Source organism: Chiloscyllium plagiosum, unplaced genomic scaffold, assembly GCF_037043375.1.
Source record: "Chiloscyllium plagiosum isolate Xiang-an unplaced genomic scaffold, Cpla_swu_hap1 HiC_scaffold_6, whole genome shotgun sequence".
Classification (NCBI taxonomy): Eukaryota; Metazoa; Chordata; class Chondrichthyes; order Orectolobiformes; family Hemiscylliidae; genus Chiloscyllium; species Chiloscyllium plagiosum.
In genome coordinates, this window is record NW_028270144.1 from 56,181,473 (window position 1) to 56,197,794 (window position 16,322).

Consider the following 16,322-nt stretch of genomic DNA (forward strand, 5'->3'; position numbering starts at 1 on the left):
TCCCACTCCACCAAGGATATGCAGGTCCTTGGACTCCTCCATCGTCAGACCACAACAAAACGACGGTTGGAGGAAGAACGCCTCATCTTCCGGCTAGGAACCCTCCAACCACAAGGGATGAACTCGGATTTCACCAGTTTCCTCATTTCCCCTCCCCCCACCCTGTCTCAGTCAAATCCATCAAATTCAGCACCGCCTTCCTAACCTGCAATCTTCTTCCCAACCTCTCCGCCCCCACCCCAGTCTGACCTCTCACCCTCACCTTGACCTCTTTCCTCCTATCACATTTCCGACGCCCCTCCCCCAAGTCCCTCCTCCCTACTTTTTATCTTAGCCTGCTGGACAAACTTTCCTCATTCCTGAAGAAGGGCTTATGCCCGAAACGTCGATTCTCCTGTTCCCTGGATGCTGCCTGACCTGCTGCGCTTTTCCAGCAACACATTTCCAGCTCTGCTTTTGTTTGTTGTCAACTGTTTTTGTACTTTGTACGGTTTCATGAAAAATGGGATTGGTGGTTTGCTGGGTTGCCAGGGGTCTGTTCTATGCACTTTTATTTGTTTGATTGGACTGTCTTGTACGAGTTTGTTACTTTAGGGTGTAGGTTTGATATCCAGATGTTTCATTACCGGGCTAGGTAACATCATCAGTGGCGACCTCCAAGTGAAGCGAAGCTATTGTCTCCTGCTTTCTATTTATATGTTTGTCCTGGATGGGGTTCCTGGGGTTTGTGGTGATGTCATTTCCTGTTTTGTTTTCTGAGGGGTCGATAGATGGCATCTAGATCTATGTGTTTGTTTATGACGTTGTGGTTGGAGTGCCAGGCCTCTAGGAATTCTCTGGCATGTCTTTACTTAGCCTGTCCCAGTCGAAATTGTGGGTGTTTTTTCCTCCGTGTGTAGGGCTACAAGGGAGAGAGGGTCATGTCTTTTTGTGACTAACTGGTGTTCATGTATACTGGTGGCTAACTCTCTTCCTGTTTGCCCTACGTAGTGTTTGTGGCAGTCCTTGCATGGAATTTTGTAGACGACATTGGTTTTGTCCATGGATTGTACTGGGTCTTTTAAGTTTTAGTTTTTGTTTGAGAGTGTTGGTGGGTTTGTGTGCTACTAGGATTCCGAGGGGTCTTAGTTTGTTACTCTTTCCTTAATATAAGTTGGGATTTGAGGTGCATCCTCATTTCCCTGTTGCACAGTGGGGTTTGGGGTTTTGCCTTGCTGTCCCTTTATCCTGTAAATAGCCTTTTTTTTTGTGAACTACTGCTTATTGTTTATTGTTACTGTTTGTGCCATTTCATAAAATAGAAATAAACAGGAAGTTTAGAATCTCCTCAGGTCAGGAGACTAACTCTGAGGTTGCTGGCCCCATCAGTGTACAGTGCAGAAGTAAATAAATGGTGACTTGGTGACAGGATACTAGTCTCTGTGCCGTTTATTTTTAGTGGTGATGAGAGAAAAGAGCACTGAAAACATCGGGTTGCAAGCATTTCTGACATCGTGCCTTTGTTTAGGAAGTTTGACACAGTTAATCCTGCTGTCGAAGACTGGACCCAGTATTTGAAAAGAATGCGATTTATTTTTCTGGACAAATGACATTGTGGCAGACGAAAAGCAGCAAATAATCCTTCTGACTGCTTGCAGACCTGCAGCACTTTTGGTTATAAAGAGCTTTACTTTCCTAGAGGCACCTGACACTAAAACCTATCAAGAATTGATGGAGTTGGTTAAGAAATATTATGACCCCAAATCTCCATTCTGAGATGCTATTGGCTTTTATTTAGCTGATAAAGGATTTGTGGGGGGTGGAGGGGGCGGGGTGCGGAAATGTGTATCAGGATTTTTGATGTGCTTATGACTGACAGGAATATAATTTTGGGTCAAGCCTGAATGAGATGCACTGAGAACACTAGGTATGTGGAATTAATGATGTAACCATGCAGAAGAGCCCACTAGCTGAAGTCCTGTTTTGAGCAGTGCAACTGGCGGTTTCATTATAAAAGTGGCAAATAGAGTGTGGAACTCCAAGGCATCCCAATGGAAGTGGACACTCTCATCTGTCTGACTGAGTTAGGGAATGCCACTTGTGTAGGCAATTGCAGAGGCTCAGGCAGGGAACATCCTGAACTGAAGGTTCCTAGGCCAGCCTACAGCAGAACCCCACAACAAAGCTGAGCCTCCGCCAAATGGCTAAAAAATTTGAGAATCTGGGCAGGCAAGCCAAAGTAGTTGCTGCCGGTATGTAGACTTGACAGCAAAGAGGTACTGGATCAGTGGTGCTGGAAGAGCACAGCAATTCAGGCAGCATCCAACGAGCAGCAAAATCGACGTTTCGGGCAAAAGCCCTTCCTCAAAGAGGTACTGCAAGGACTGAATTGAGTAAGAGAACTCATTCATCATACTTGGGTGAGTGCACACCATGGAAAATCCCCCTATATGTGGTTGGATTAATTAAATTGCTTAACAATGCCCAAATCAAAACAGATTTAAAATTCATGTTTGGTTCACTGGTCACCCTGTTCCCATGGAGGTCAATACCAGTGTAGCTGTATCTGTGCTTGCAGAAGATTTCTTTAACAAGATTTTGCTCAGGTCTCCAACCCTTAAATTGGTGCAAGACCTCTGCCAGACTGAGAACATAATCTGCAGTGGTTCCCCAGTGTAAGGTTGCAACTTCAGTTTTCATCTCCTATGAGAAGCAGTGGTGTGGTTACCACTGCTGGTAGTACAAGGCTTGGGCCAAAAGCCTACTAGGATGGAATTGGTTGAGAAAGATTCACCTAGATTGTCTCGACACTTCGTTTAGAACATGGTTGCCTTAGTGAAGTTGTAGTGAAAATTCCAGGAGTTTTTTTAGGAAGGCCTGTGTACTATGAAACTGGCAAAGCCACTTTACATGTTGATCAGGAAGCCATTCCAAGATTTTTAAAAGGCCCACTTAGTGCCTTTTGCCTTAGTAGTGGCGGAAATCGGGAAACTGGAAAGTGAAGAAATCATCAAAACGTTGCTGTTTGTAGAATGAGCAGCATCAGTCATACTGATTTGTGAAACCTGATGGTCCAGCCCATCTTTTTGGGGATTTTAAGCAAACAGTAAACAGCTGCTCACAGATGGATTAACACCCAATCCCTTATGTAGAGGACTTGTACACAAAGTTGGTGGGGGGTGCTGTCCTTTCTGAAGCTGGAAATGAGCCACACCTACCTGCAATTGCAACAAGCTAAGGAGTTTCAGAAGTTTGCTACAAGTAATACCAATAAGGTATTATACCAGACTGATATTTGGAGTATCACCAGCCTGCACATTATTTTTTTCCAGCAGACCATGGAGAACATTTTTTATCGGGGCTATTCCAGGTTGCCATTTATCTAGATGTACTAATAACAGGGAAAACCAGTAAAGAATATTAGAGAACTTGGACATATGCTTAAATGTTTCTCCCAGATGGGCATGTGCCTTAGATTGGGGAAAAATGTGTTCCAGGCACCGCAACTGATCTACTTGGGTTACAGAGCTGACAAAACTAGGTTACACCTCTTGGAAGAGAAAGTAAGGGTGAACAAAGGAGCCCAGCTCTCATCTGTAACTAGAGCTTAGGTCTTTTCTTGGCTTAGTGAAGCATTACAGAAAATTCATTCACAAGTTGCCCTCCATCTTGGTACTCTTACACCTGCTGGTCGAACAGGGCAGCCTTGGAAATTCCTTCATAGGGAAGAAGTAGCCTTTATGGGAAGTGGGGAAACAAAGCTATTGTCATCCAACATGTTGGAGCATTATGATCAGAAATAATAGGAAGTGCTGACATGCATTGCCCCCACATATGACACTCACTAGCCCAACAGGAACACCCAATAGTGTATACTTCCTGGACTTTGGACATAGATCCATTCGGCATCAGAGCTGAAAATGTGTTGCTGGAAAAGCGCAGCAGGTCAGGCAGCATCCAGGGAACAGGAGAATCGACGTTTTGGGCATAAGTCCTTCTTCAGGAATCCATTCCTGAAGAAGGGCTTATGCCCGAAACGTCGATTCTCCTGTTCCCTGGATGCTGCCTGACCTGCTGCGCTTTTCCAGCAACACATTTTCAGCTCTGATCTCCAGCATCTGCAGACCTCACTTTCTTCCCATTCGGCATCAGCCAATTGGAGCAGGAAGGTTTGGTCATCTTTGTGAGGTAGTTCCAGCAGTACCTCTTTTTTTTTTTAACGGATGAGAATTTGCCATAGTGACAGATCACAAACCCCAGCTAGGGCTACAGAAGAATGCAAGGCTGTGCTGCCCATAGTTTCCACATAGAATTCAGAGTTGAGCCCTTATTCTCAGTATGTCCAAGTACAAGCTAGAATGCTGTCCAGAAAGTCAAGTGGCTAGTGCAGATGCCCTGAGTGGTCTCCCACTAGCAGATACTCCACCAGTGGTGATTTCCCCTGGAAGCGTCCATTTTGGTTTTATACTTTGTGGACACCCTTTTGGTCATCATTGACAAAGTGATTCTCTACTAGTGAAAGTAGAACAGCTAGTGGTAATGGGGCAAACAAAAGAGCAATCGCAACATGCATTGAAACATTTCCGGCAAGACCAGATCACTGTTGAGGATGGCCTGTTGCTATAAGGAGCAAGGGTGATTGTCCCGAGTAAAGATCGCTGTCCAATAGTGGCTGAACTCCACCAGAGACATCCAGGGGTCTCAAAGATGATGCTAGCAAGAAGCTGTCTGGTGGCCAGGTTTAGATGCTGACAAAGCTGCATTGGTGGGGCAGTTCCTAGTGCCAGTAACGTAGAATTGCCACCAGCTATGCCCTCACATTTGTGCGAATGGCCATGTCAACCCTCAACTCTGCATGTTGACTGTGCTGATCCTTTCATGTGCTCAATGTTCCTGGTCGTTGTGGATGCCCATTCAAAATGGTTGGATATGCATAACATTTGGTCAGCAAACATGGATGACCATTGAGAAGCTGCGAGCGTTATTTATGATACAGGGACTCTGAAGTATTGGTCATGGACATTGTTCACTTACCAGCATTTAATCTGAATGTTTCCTAAATTCCAATGGCATTCAGCTCCCTACCTTCCTTCCATCCATCCAAATGTTGAAGCAAGCTGAATGAAACAGCCTAAAGCGTAAATGGATACTAAACTTTCCTGGCTCCTGTTCGTTTCTTTTTCTAGGATCACCCCACGCACAACAGGGATAGCTCCAGCAGAGTTGCTGATGGGGAGATGACTCCGCACCAGATTAAACCTAATATTCCTGGCCGGGGGAGGGGTGTTGAAATAGCGGCAGGGATGCCAATATTGGCCATATGCTGCCTCTAAGTGAGAGACAATTTATTTCAGGGGAAGAAGTTTGGTGCCAGAACCATGGGAATGGTCCTGTATGGATGCGAGGTGAGGTTGATGTAAGTCATAGACCTGACTTTACAAAGTTCGGATAGGTGATTAGTTCTGAACAAACACCTGGATCACCTGAAAGTTGAAACCTCACAAACTGGGCAGGAGCAAAACGTGCCTGGCTCCTCTGAACAGCCCGAAGGCCTGTCAAATCACTGGTTCTCCCCCTCCGACTAGTATTGAGGAAATGACAAATGACATGCCTGAAACGTCGATTCTTCTGCTCCTTGGATGTTGCCTGACCTGCTGCGCTTTTCCAGCAACACATTTTTAAGCTCTGATCTCCAGCATCTGCAGTCCTCACTTTCTCCTGCCAGAAAAGGAGGAAACTCTCCTGAGACATTATGGCTGCAAGAGGTGGGCAATGGTCTGATACGTGCTCTCCAAATCAGAGGAAACAGACCTGGGGCAAAAACCTGGCTGGAAAGGTTATGATAAAGACCAGTGTTCATCCCTGGACTTAGTGAGGAAGGGATGTAATGATTGGAACCAAATGGACCTTGTTGACTGAGATCCTTGATTGGCCTGGGTTAAGTACCCCAGAGTCCTGGCTGACCAATGTAACCAGGAGATTTAGAATCTCTCCTCAGTTCAGGGGACTGACTGAGCTGGCTGTCCACAGCCAGTATACTAGGAGAAAGTGAAGACTGCAGATGCTGGGGAGCAGATTCAAAGAGTGGTGCTGAAAGCACAGCAGGTAAGGCAGTAGCTGAAGAGCAGGAGAGTCAACACTTCAGGCATAACCCCTTCATCAGGAATTCCTGATGAAGGCCTTTTGCCTGAAATATTTTTGTTTTGTTACTGTTCCTTGGATGCTGCCTGACCTGCTGTGCTTTTTCCAGCGCCACTCTAATCTAGACATAGACATAGTCTCTTTTAAAACTAATCAAGAAGCATTGCCTTTAAAACAACTATGATCTCTTTCATGTCTTGTTGACCTGACTGTAGTCCATTCCCAAGCACATCCAAATATTTATTAATTTGATTTCACTTGTCTTTTGTCTTAATCCTTGCACAAATTTTGTCATCTTCGGATTGCTAACCGTAATCTCCATAAAGCTGAGATGTTTAATGAAAAGCACTAAGAGTAGTAGTGGACTTTGGCCCAATGCCTAGGGCACACCACTACTAATGTCTCCAGTTGAGCTATATCTATTAACTATAAAGCCTTGGCTGCGGAATTAAAGCCCAGTACTAATCCAGTTGTGATTTGGAGACACCAGTGTTAGACTGGGGTGTTCAAGTTTTTTTAAGAAAAGAAATCACAACACTAGGTTATAGTCCAGTTTTATTTGGAAGCACTAGCTTTCATAGCACTGCTCCTTCAGGTGGTTGTGGAGTACACTATTGTAAGACACAGAATTTATAGCAAAGGTTTGCAGTGTGATGTAACTGAAATTATATATTGAAAAAGACCTGGATTGTTTAAGTCTCATCTTTTAGAATGACCATGTTGGTTTCAGTTTAATATGTAAATTGCAAAACTTTTTTTAAAAGTTAATTCTCCAGTGTCATGTCAGCTCCAATGAAGGTATTGAAGGTGTTCTCTCCCTGAGAGGCTGTCTGTGCCACAATGTAAATCGTTTTTTTTAAAACAGTCTGACCATTGTGGCACAGATAGAGCCTCTCAGGGAGTTAACACCTTCAATACCTTTATCTGAGCCGACATGACACCAATTGTTAAAGTACACTGGAGAATGTAACTTTTAAACAAAGGTGTTTTCTGATTTCCGATGAAAGAACTGAAACCAACATGGTCATTCTAAACAATCCAGGTCTTTTTCAATATATAATTTCAGTTAATCACACTGTAAACCTTTGCTATAAATTCTTAGTCTTTATTCTCAATCACCTGATGAAGGAGCAGTGCTCTGAAAGCTAGTGCTTCCAAATAAACCTGCTGGACTAAAACCTGGTGATGATATTTTTAACTTTGCACTAAGCAAGTGTCTCTCTCATTTCTATTGATACCACAAAAACCTAGGTTATGGAGTAATGTGATGAAAGATACCTTGTTAAAGACTTTTTGGAAATTTTGGATCGACTTTGTAGCAACAAAAGCTTTTCCAATTATAAACCAGCTTTTGTTCCAGGTATCATTGCTAATCTTTATATAACTGCTTTATGCCCCTTTTTTTAAAACTACAAGTCCTTAAAGTAATATATTTAACAGATTTATAATAGTCTAGTTACCGCATAGTGAGTTGTCATTATTTCATTTGTGGTAGGGGGCTAACATAACTGTTTAACTGGGCAAAAGTGAGGACTGCAGATGCTGGAAACCAGAATCTAGATTAGAGTGGTGCTGGAAAAGCACAGGTGGTCAGGCAGCATCAGAGGAGCAGGAAAAATGGACATTTCGGGCAAAAGTCCTTCATCAGAAATGAAGCCTGTGCCTTAATTCCTGATGAAGGACTTTTGCCCGAAACGTCCATTTTTTTTTTCCCTGCTCCTTGGATGCTGTCTGACCTGTGCTTTTCCAGCACCACTCTATAACTGCTTAACTGCCTGACACCCAAACATGCTTCTCTTTGAATCAGTTTAGTCAATTTTGTGAACTGTATTAAGGGTACCCTCACTGTAAAAGTAATTTTGCAAAAGGTACAGTTAATTTCAACAGATAATAAATGGCAATTGATAGGCTTTAATCATATAACTGGGTTATTGTTTTCTTTCTTCTCGTGCTTATTAAAAGTAATGGAGGAAAGTTCCTATAGATGCCTCCTTGTTTGATCATAATTTGATAAATACTACAAATCAAGTTTAAAAAAAAACTTCTCTAAAGTTATGAATGATGAGCAATTAACAAATGGGTCCCAGCAAAATGAAATTTTGAAGTTGGTTTAAAACTTAATTCAGCAAATGGTATGAATTTATCAAATGTAGTGTAGCAAGAGAATTTGGTTCGTGAATACTGATGCAAGAATAGAAGAAATCATCCTTAAAGGGGTCAGCCACTGACCTGATCTTGAGAAGCATGTATCAAAATGAACTCCAAAATTGTCAGAATGGTTACATTGCCAATAGAAGTGGAATAGGTATACAGGTAATTCTGCTATAACACATTTTGTTAATGTGAATTCTCTGTAACTCAATTGACAAATTGGGGACACTGTTTCTGAAGTCTGTGAATTTTTAAAATGTGTTGGCTGTAAATGATTACATCACCAACACTTCAAACGATTTTTCTATAATACGGGGTTGCGCAAGCCTCGAGCTACCTGTACTATCACTTAAATGGGCATGAGCCATCCCTGAAGAAGGGCTCATGCCCGAAACGTCGGTTCTCTTGCTCCTTGGATGCTGCCTGACCTGCTGCACTTTTCCAGCAACACTTTTTCAGCTCTATCACTTAAATGGCCCATTTCAGAGCAACAACTGGTTTGAATCAATTTCTTATGGGTGGAAAATATCTGCTTTGTGGCAAAATACCACTTAGATCATGATGCCAGAATAATGAATCTCTAATAATTCACCAGTCAGTGGCAAACACATCAATACAAACTATGCCATACCAACTATGAACTTCAATCTGACAAGCATCCGAACAGTGGAGTGGAAACTTTCAAAAAACCATTTTAATGAAAACCAATGGACATGAGAAGACAAGATTCAAGATAATAGACTAAAAATATTATAGAACCTATAGTAATTTTCAAATGTCGATTTTCCTGCTCGTGTTTGTGTAAGTTCTTGTCAATGGTTGGATGGATAAGGATAAAGTGAATTTATAGATTACTTTATGGGATGCGCACCCTGCTGGTTTATACAAAAATAGCAATTTGTTAGTAAGGGATGTAACATCTTGAATAAGATCAAGAGCTACCTAATGAAGAAATAACTCCAAACTATACTTAAGTAGGAGCTTTAACATAAGACACATCCAAAAGACAGGTTTGTGTCTCAGCAAGGTTCACATTCACAAATCTTCACAAGGACATTTTTTTCTTTTGCCCACTTACACTGGTGGTTCACATTTTTATACTCAGTCTATAAATTAATCCCCATTCTCAGAGGTATTTCAGTTTTGTGGGGAGATGATGTCCAATGGGCTATAAACACTGGACTATTATTGCAGAGACCCAGGTAATGTTCTTGGTTTTAATCCCACCATGGCAGATGATGGAATTTGAATGCAATAGTAATCTGGAATTAAGAGTATGATGAACACAAAACCATTGAATGTCGGAAAAATCTTCACTAATGTTCTTTTTAGAGAGGGGCAACTGTCAACCTTACCTGGTCTGGCCTACATGTGACTCTAAACCCACAGCAATGTGGTTGACTCTTAACTGCCCTATGCCATAAATGTTGGAGTAACCAGCATTGTCCCATGTCCCATGAATGAATACTTTAAAAAATTTACACATGATTTGGTATGTTTTATAATTGCTTCACATCCATTTTAAGTGACATTTAGTCAAGGAAACTCTGTGATTTGTTTCCAAAGCACACCCTTGTTCATTTTTGTAGGGATCTGAAATGGTTCATATTAGAAAAACTGCAAAAGAAATATGCAAACATAAATGACTAACTGATCTGATATGAAAATTAACTTTTTTTCCAAACTTAAAGATTCTTAATGCTTGTAAACACATTTTAATTGTTTAACAGCTTCTCTTCCGAACTAAAATGTCTGTTTTTCAAAATGTTCAAGGAGACATTTCTGACTTGATGGAAAATAACTGCAAAAATTGCATTTTTGTTTTAATATATTTCAATGCTATACATTGTGGAGATATTGAATAATCTCCTTTTATTCATTAGGGAATAGCGGAAGAGAAACTAGCAACGAATGTAAGTTCTCCAGCAGGACTTACAAAGCTCCAGTCGTTACCCCTGTAAAGAATAAGTTAATCATGGATGGTAGGTCAACCTATGTCTGCAAGCCACTGAATATAGTTTGAATATTATCCTTTATTCAGAATATAACACCATGCTGTTAAGATGTTCCTTACAAAATTCAGCATTTCTTTTATTTTCCACTGCAGTTAACTTTTGTAAAGGTTACATTAACAATCTGCTTTAAATACTACTTGAATGTCCTGCTGAGCATTACAGTATCTGTGTTACTTTATTAGATACACTACTAAATTTAGTAGTTGCATGAATTGTTGTAGACTTGAAGTCAAATGTTGCACATTTCCTGTTCTCTGGGTTCTATCTATGGCTTACCTTTTGGACTGGAGCAAATGTCAAAATTTAGTCAGAGTCCAACATCACAGACAGGCCCTTTGGCCCAAAGTGGTCCATGCTGATCATGTCCATTCGCAGTCACCCTGTTCCTCTGCACTTGGCCCATATCCTTCAAAACCTATGTATTTGTCCAAATGCTTTTTAAATGTACCTGCCTAAACCATTTCCACTGACAGCTAATTCCATACGAGCACCAATTTCTGCCTGTCAGATTTCCTTTTGTTTGTTTCCCCTCCTAACCTTTAAACTAATGCCCACTTGTCCTTGGTTCCTCAACCCTGGGGGGGGAGAAAAGTGCCTATCCATGCCTCTTATGATCTTATACTCTTCTATAAGTCCCCCCCTTCCCCCCACCCCTGATTCTCCTACACTCTAAAGAAAAAGCTTGTCCAATCTCACCTTATAACTCAGACAGTTAAGTCCTAGCAACATACTTGAGTTTCTTCTACACTGTTTCCACTTTAATAACATATTTCCTGTAGCAAAGTGACAAAAACTGATCACAATACTCCAAATGCAGTCTCACCAGCGTCCTGTACAACTGCAGTGTAACTTTCCAACTTCTATGCTCGGTGTCCTGACCTGAAGGCCAGTGTGCCAAATGCTGTCTTCACTGTCCTGTCTACCTGTGACTCCTCTTTCAGAGAATCCTACACTTGAACTCCGAGGTCAGTCCTTCTTCCTTTTTATTTTCTTTTAAGGCTCTGCCATTTGCCATGAAAACTCCTGTCCTGATCGATCTTTCTTTCCAAAATGCAAGACCTGAAAATTATCTATTAAACTCCACTTGCCATTTCTCGGCCCACTTCCCCAGCTAATCAAGCAATTTCTGATCACCTTCCTCACTATCCACAATACCACCTGTTTTAGTGTCATCTGCAAACTTACTAATCATGCCTTGTACATTTCTCCTCTAAATCATTGTAAATAACAAGCAGTAATGTGCGCAGTACTGACACCTGAGGCACTCCAGTCCAACAATCATCCTTCCACGATATTATCCTCTGCTTCCTTCCAGCTTAAGAAGGGCTTATGCCCGAAACGTTGATTCTCCTTCTCCTTTGATGCTGCCTGACCTGCTGCGCTTTTCCAGCAACACATTTTTAAGCTCTGATCCCTAGCATCTGCAGTCCTCACTTTTTCCTACCATCCAGTCAATTTTGCCAGCTCCCGCTAGATTAACCTTCCAGAGCACCCTACTATGTGGAACCTTATATGGTTTTCAGCAAGGCGTTTGATAGACTACATCTACTATCCTACCCTCGTCAACCTTCCTGGTCACTTAATCAAAGAACTGTAACAAATTTGTGAGGCATGGGCTCCCAAGCAAAGCCATGCTGATTTGCTCCTAATCCAACTCTGTCTTTCCAAATTCATGTATCTTATCTCTCAGGATCATCTTGAGTAACTTACCTACCACAGATGTTAGGCTGACTGGTCTATAGTTCCCTGGTTTTGCTTTGCAGCCCTTCTTGAATAAGAGCACAACACTTGCTACCTTCCGGTCTTGCAGGACCTCGCCCATGGCTAATAATGATCAGTCTGGGTTCAGCAACTTCTTCTCTAGCTTCCTTACTTACATCTGGTCTGGCCGGGTCCAAGAGATTTATCCACCTTCATAAATCTAATACACCCAATACCACTTCTACTGCGATATGAACTGTCCCTAAGGTATCTTCACTAACTTTCCCAAGTCTTCATGGTTTTTCTCCAGGGTAAACAGGTGAGGACCTTGCCCATTTCCTGTGGTTCTATGCACAAATGTCCACTTTGGCCCTTGAGGGGTCCTGTTCTGTCTAGCTATTCTTTTTCCTTTTAATATACTTAAATAACCTCTTTGGATTCACCTTAGCCTGGGCTGAGAAGATTATCTCATGCCTCCCAGATTTTTCCTCCTTCAGTAAACTCCTGTATCCCCTATATTCCCTTGACTCTAGCTACCTGTAGCTGAGCCATGCCTCCTTTTTTTTTCTGGTCAAAGCAGCAATATCTCTTGACATCCAAAATTCCTTGTTCCTGTGAGCCTTACCCTTCACCCTCACAGGAACCCATAGACCTTGAACTCTCGCTATCTCACTTTTTAAATGCCTCTCACTTGCCAGGGGCCCCTTTGCCTGCAAATAAACTACTCCAATCAATCCCTGCAAGTTGCTGTCTAATTCCATCAAAATTCACCTTGCCCCAGTTTTGACTTTGAACCTGTGGGCCAGTTTTGTCCCTCTCAATAAGTATCTTAAAATTAATAGAACTATGGTCACTGGAACCAAAGTGCTCCCCACTTTCAACCTCAGTTACCTGTCCTGGCCTATTTCCCAAGAGTAGGTAGAGTTTTGCCTCTTCTCAAGTAGGATATACTGCTTGAGGAAACTTCTCTAAATGCACTTAACAAATCCCACCCTATCCAAGCCTTCATGCATATAAATGGATATGGCAGTCCTGGTCTGTTAGGAAAATTAACATCCTCTACTATGGCAACCCTATTGCTCCTGCAAGTCTCCCCAGTATCCCTGCATATTTGTTCCTCTAATTCCTGTTAACTATATGGGGGCCTATAGTCAAACCACAACATCACCATCCCCTTTATTTCTTAGCTCCACCCACAAAGCCTCACTGGATGGTCCTTTAGTTATTTCATCTCTGACAACTGCTGTGACATTTAATCAAAAGGTAACTGTTCCCCCTCCCCTCTTTCCTCCACCTCTGTCCTGCCTTAAGCACCTGTACCCTGGCACATTAAGCTACCCCTCCCTTAGCCAGGTTTTTGTAATGGCTATCATATCCCAATCCAACGTACCTATTCACACAGTTCATCAGCCTTACCTGTCGGCCCTCTTGCATTGAAATAGGTGCAATTTAATCCAATAGGCATTCCTAGCTTCCTGTCGTGTTCCAACCTGACCTGTCTCTTCAACTTAAAGTTTCTAATTATTGTATCTCCTTTTGAGCCTTGCACTTGCATCCCTGCTGTTGATCCCACCCAATTGCCAAACTAGTTTAAACCCTCCCTTGTAGCACTAGCAAACCTGGCCATCAAGGTATTGGTCTCCTCCAGTTCAGGTGTAACCTGCCCCTCTTGAACAGGTCACCTGCACCAATCCTTTAGCTATGCATTCATCTGCTATATCCTCCTGTTTATACCCTCACTTACACGTGACCGTGGAAGTAGTCTGGAGATTACCACCCATTTTGCATACCTTTTTATTCTGTTACATTTTCCCCTGACAAATGCACCTAACATACACACCCCTAAACACTATGGGCAATTTAGCATGGCCAATTCACCTAACCTGCACATCTTTGGGCAGTGGAGGTGGAAACCAGAACACCCATGGAGTTGAACCTGGGTCCCTAGTGCTGTGAGTCAGCAGTGCTAACCACTAAGCCACAGTGCTGTCCATACCAAGCCATAACTGAGTCATGTTCTGAAAATTGTGGATTTGAACCATTAATGTTATATTGGTTAAGCTATTACATGTTATTTCAGGCCATGTTTTTTGGCAATGGATGAATAGATGTGGGTATTTGGAGTGTTTTGATACTTATGATTGTGTATCTGAGTTTAGATTTTGATAGTGCAACTTCAACATGAACTAGCAGCCTGCCACAGGAAATAAGAAAAATGCAAACTTTACAGTCTTTTAGTCATAGTTGAACTTTGTATTCATAGTTTAAATGATCTAATAATTCATTGTAATTGACTTCAAATTGAGTAAATTATCTTAGTACAACCGTTTTTGATGCAAGCAATTTAAAGTAGCAAGTAGATGGTATTAAGATGAAGTTGTATTTTAGCTTTTATCAATCATTGATATTACTTCAGCAAAATTTGCTATGACATATAAACAATAAACTGGTTAAGCACCAGAAACCATACTGCAGTCCTAGACCACTGTGGGCAAATCCATGGAACATGACTAACACTTGAAATGAATTGAATGTTTGTAGAAGTTGTAGGTTTTGAAGCTGCCATTTTACTTGTGGCTTGCCATAATTTTCTATTATATAACACAATATTTTCCTCAATGTTGATTACCAGTAACCAAACAATTTTTCTTGTTAGCTTTTAAAGGATCTAGTCGACGCACAGCACAGGCTTCGCATCAAAGTCCTGAGGAGGTAAAATGTTAAATAGTCTACAACTTATTTTGTAAATGATCATTTTATCTATGCTAATCCAATTTACCATGACCATGCAGCTGGGAATCAAGACCAAGGTGTAGCATTAGGGTCAAGGGGTGTTCGAGTCTAACATTAGGAAGTAAGTAATTAGCGCGATAGCATTGTTGCTCGTCCAGTAATCCAGAGACCCACTGGAAAATTAGTTTAAATCCCACCACGGCAGATAGTGGAATTTGAAGTCAAAATTAAATCTGATTGAAAATAAAGTGTAGTATTCCAGTCACATGAAGGTAGATTTTATGGCCCTTTAAGTATGTTTTAGGGAAGCATTTGCCTTTTTCATGTATGCCAGGCCCCAAAATATTCATGATGGCACAATTTATGACTTCATCTGCTTCAAGTTAGGAATCTACATGGCTCCATCGATCACTTCACGTCCAAATAGCCTTCTCTCCAATTCCCAGGCATGTTCTGGAGTGAGGCGTTATATTCCACCTATGAATGTGTTCACTCTACAGATTTGGCTGTTTTACTATGTATTTTCAGCAGTTCCTGTTTTATATCTCAAAGTTTTGAAAACCCTGAAGAAACTTTCTAACTCTTTGTTAAATTTTATTTTACAGGTCATAATTAGTGAAGATTCAGATATGGAAGAATGTAGTCTATCCAGTTTCTCAAAACAAAATCAGGGGTATGCATACTTCATTCTCATATAGTAGAATGTGATGGTAACAGAGCTATTAGTTTGGGAATGAATAACAGCTGGAGACTTGAAGACATCTGGAATTTGCTGATTTCCATTTTTAAGAATGTACAGTACCTCTTGTTGACAAATATTAATTGAATCCGGTTAATGAAAGTAATTTGCAGGCTTCCAAAAACATCAGGTGAATTGGCCATGCTAAATTGTCCATAGTGTTAAGTGCAGGGGTAAATGTAGGGGAATGGGTCTGGGTGGGTGCGCTTCGGCAGGTCAGTGTGGACTTGTTGGGCTGAAGGGCCTGTTTCCACACTGTTAGTAATCTAATCTAACCTAAATGTGCTGCTTAATTCTAGTTTTGGTATATGTGAAATAAAGAAAGGTGAAGTTGCTATTTGTCCCAGAGCACCATAAGGCTGCACTCTCATTAAAGATGAACAGTGGTGGCTTAGGTGAGGAGATGACATCAAGAAGGTGGGATCTTCATGGCAACCTCAGCTGGAACAGAAATTGAATCCATGCTGTTGAGGTCACCAACTGAATTAACCAACCCCTAGTGAATGTGTGAAACATCAGAAGTAAAGAAAACCTTTAGATGCTGTAAATCTGATCATTTTGCCTGTGCCGGGCCTTGCCTATAAAAAATAATCAGGGCTCCAGACCAGACTCTAAGAATGAGTATGCTGAGGGTAGTCTCCCCCCCCCCCCCCCCTCCCATTTGTGACTATTCAAGCAGGTCTTCAAAATAAGTTTCTTCCATGTGCAGATACTAATTAAATGATTTTAAAATGCATTTATTGAAAAGTATTTGTTCTACAAGAGAATTGAATATTAAATACCAACCAAACTAGTAAATGAGTCAATAGTTTTTATTTTCAGCGTTTCTTTTTAAATTGGGTTTACTCAGGTATAGTAGTTGG

The 16,322-nt window shown here is 41.5% G+C and overlaps 1 protein-coding gene across 3 annotated transcripts in view; it reads left to right on the forward strand.

The window, feature by feature from the left end:
• mre11a (MRE11 homolog A, double strand break repair nuclease) overlaps positions 1-16,322 on the forward strand; it is a 115,923-nt gene that overhangs the window by 88,183 nt on the left and 11,418 nt on the right. For all 3 annotated transcript variants that reach the window (XM_087988021.1, XM_043691497.2, XM_087988020.1), the window contains 3 exons: positions 10,155-10,253; positions 14,644-14,699; positions 15,326-15,393. In XM_087988021.1, the coding sequence (XP_087844147.1) occupies positions 10,155-10,253; positions 14,644-14,699; positions 15,326-15,393 (223 nt within the window). The remainder of the gene's footprint in view (positions 1-10,154; positions 10,254-14,643; positions 14,700-15,325; positions 15,394-16,322) is intronic.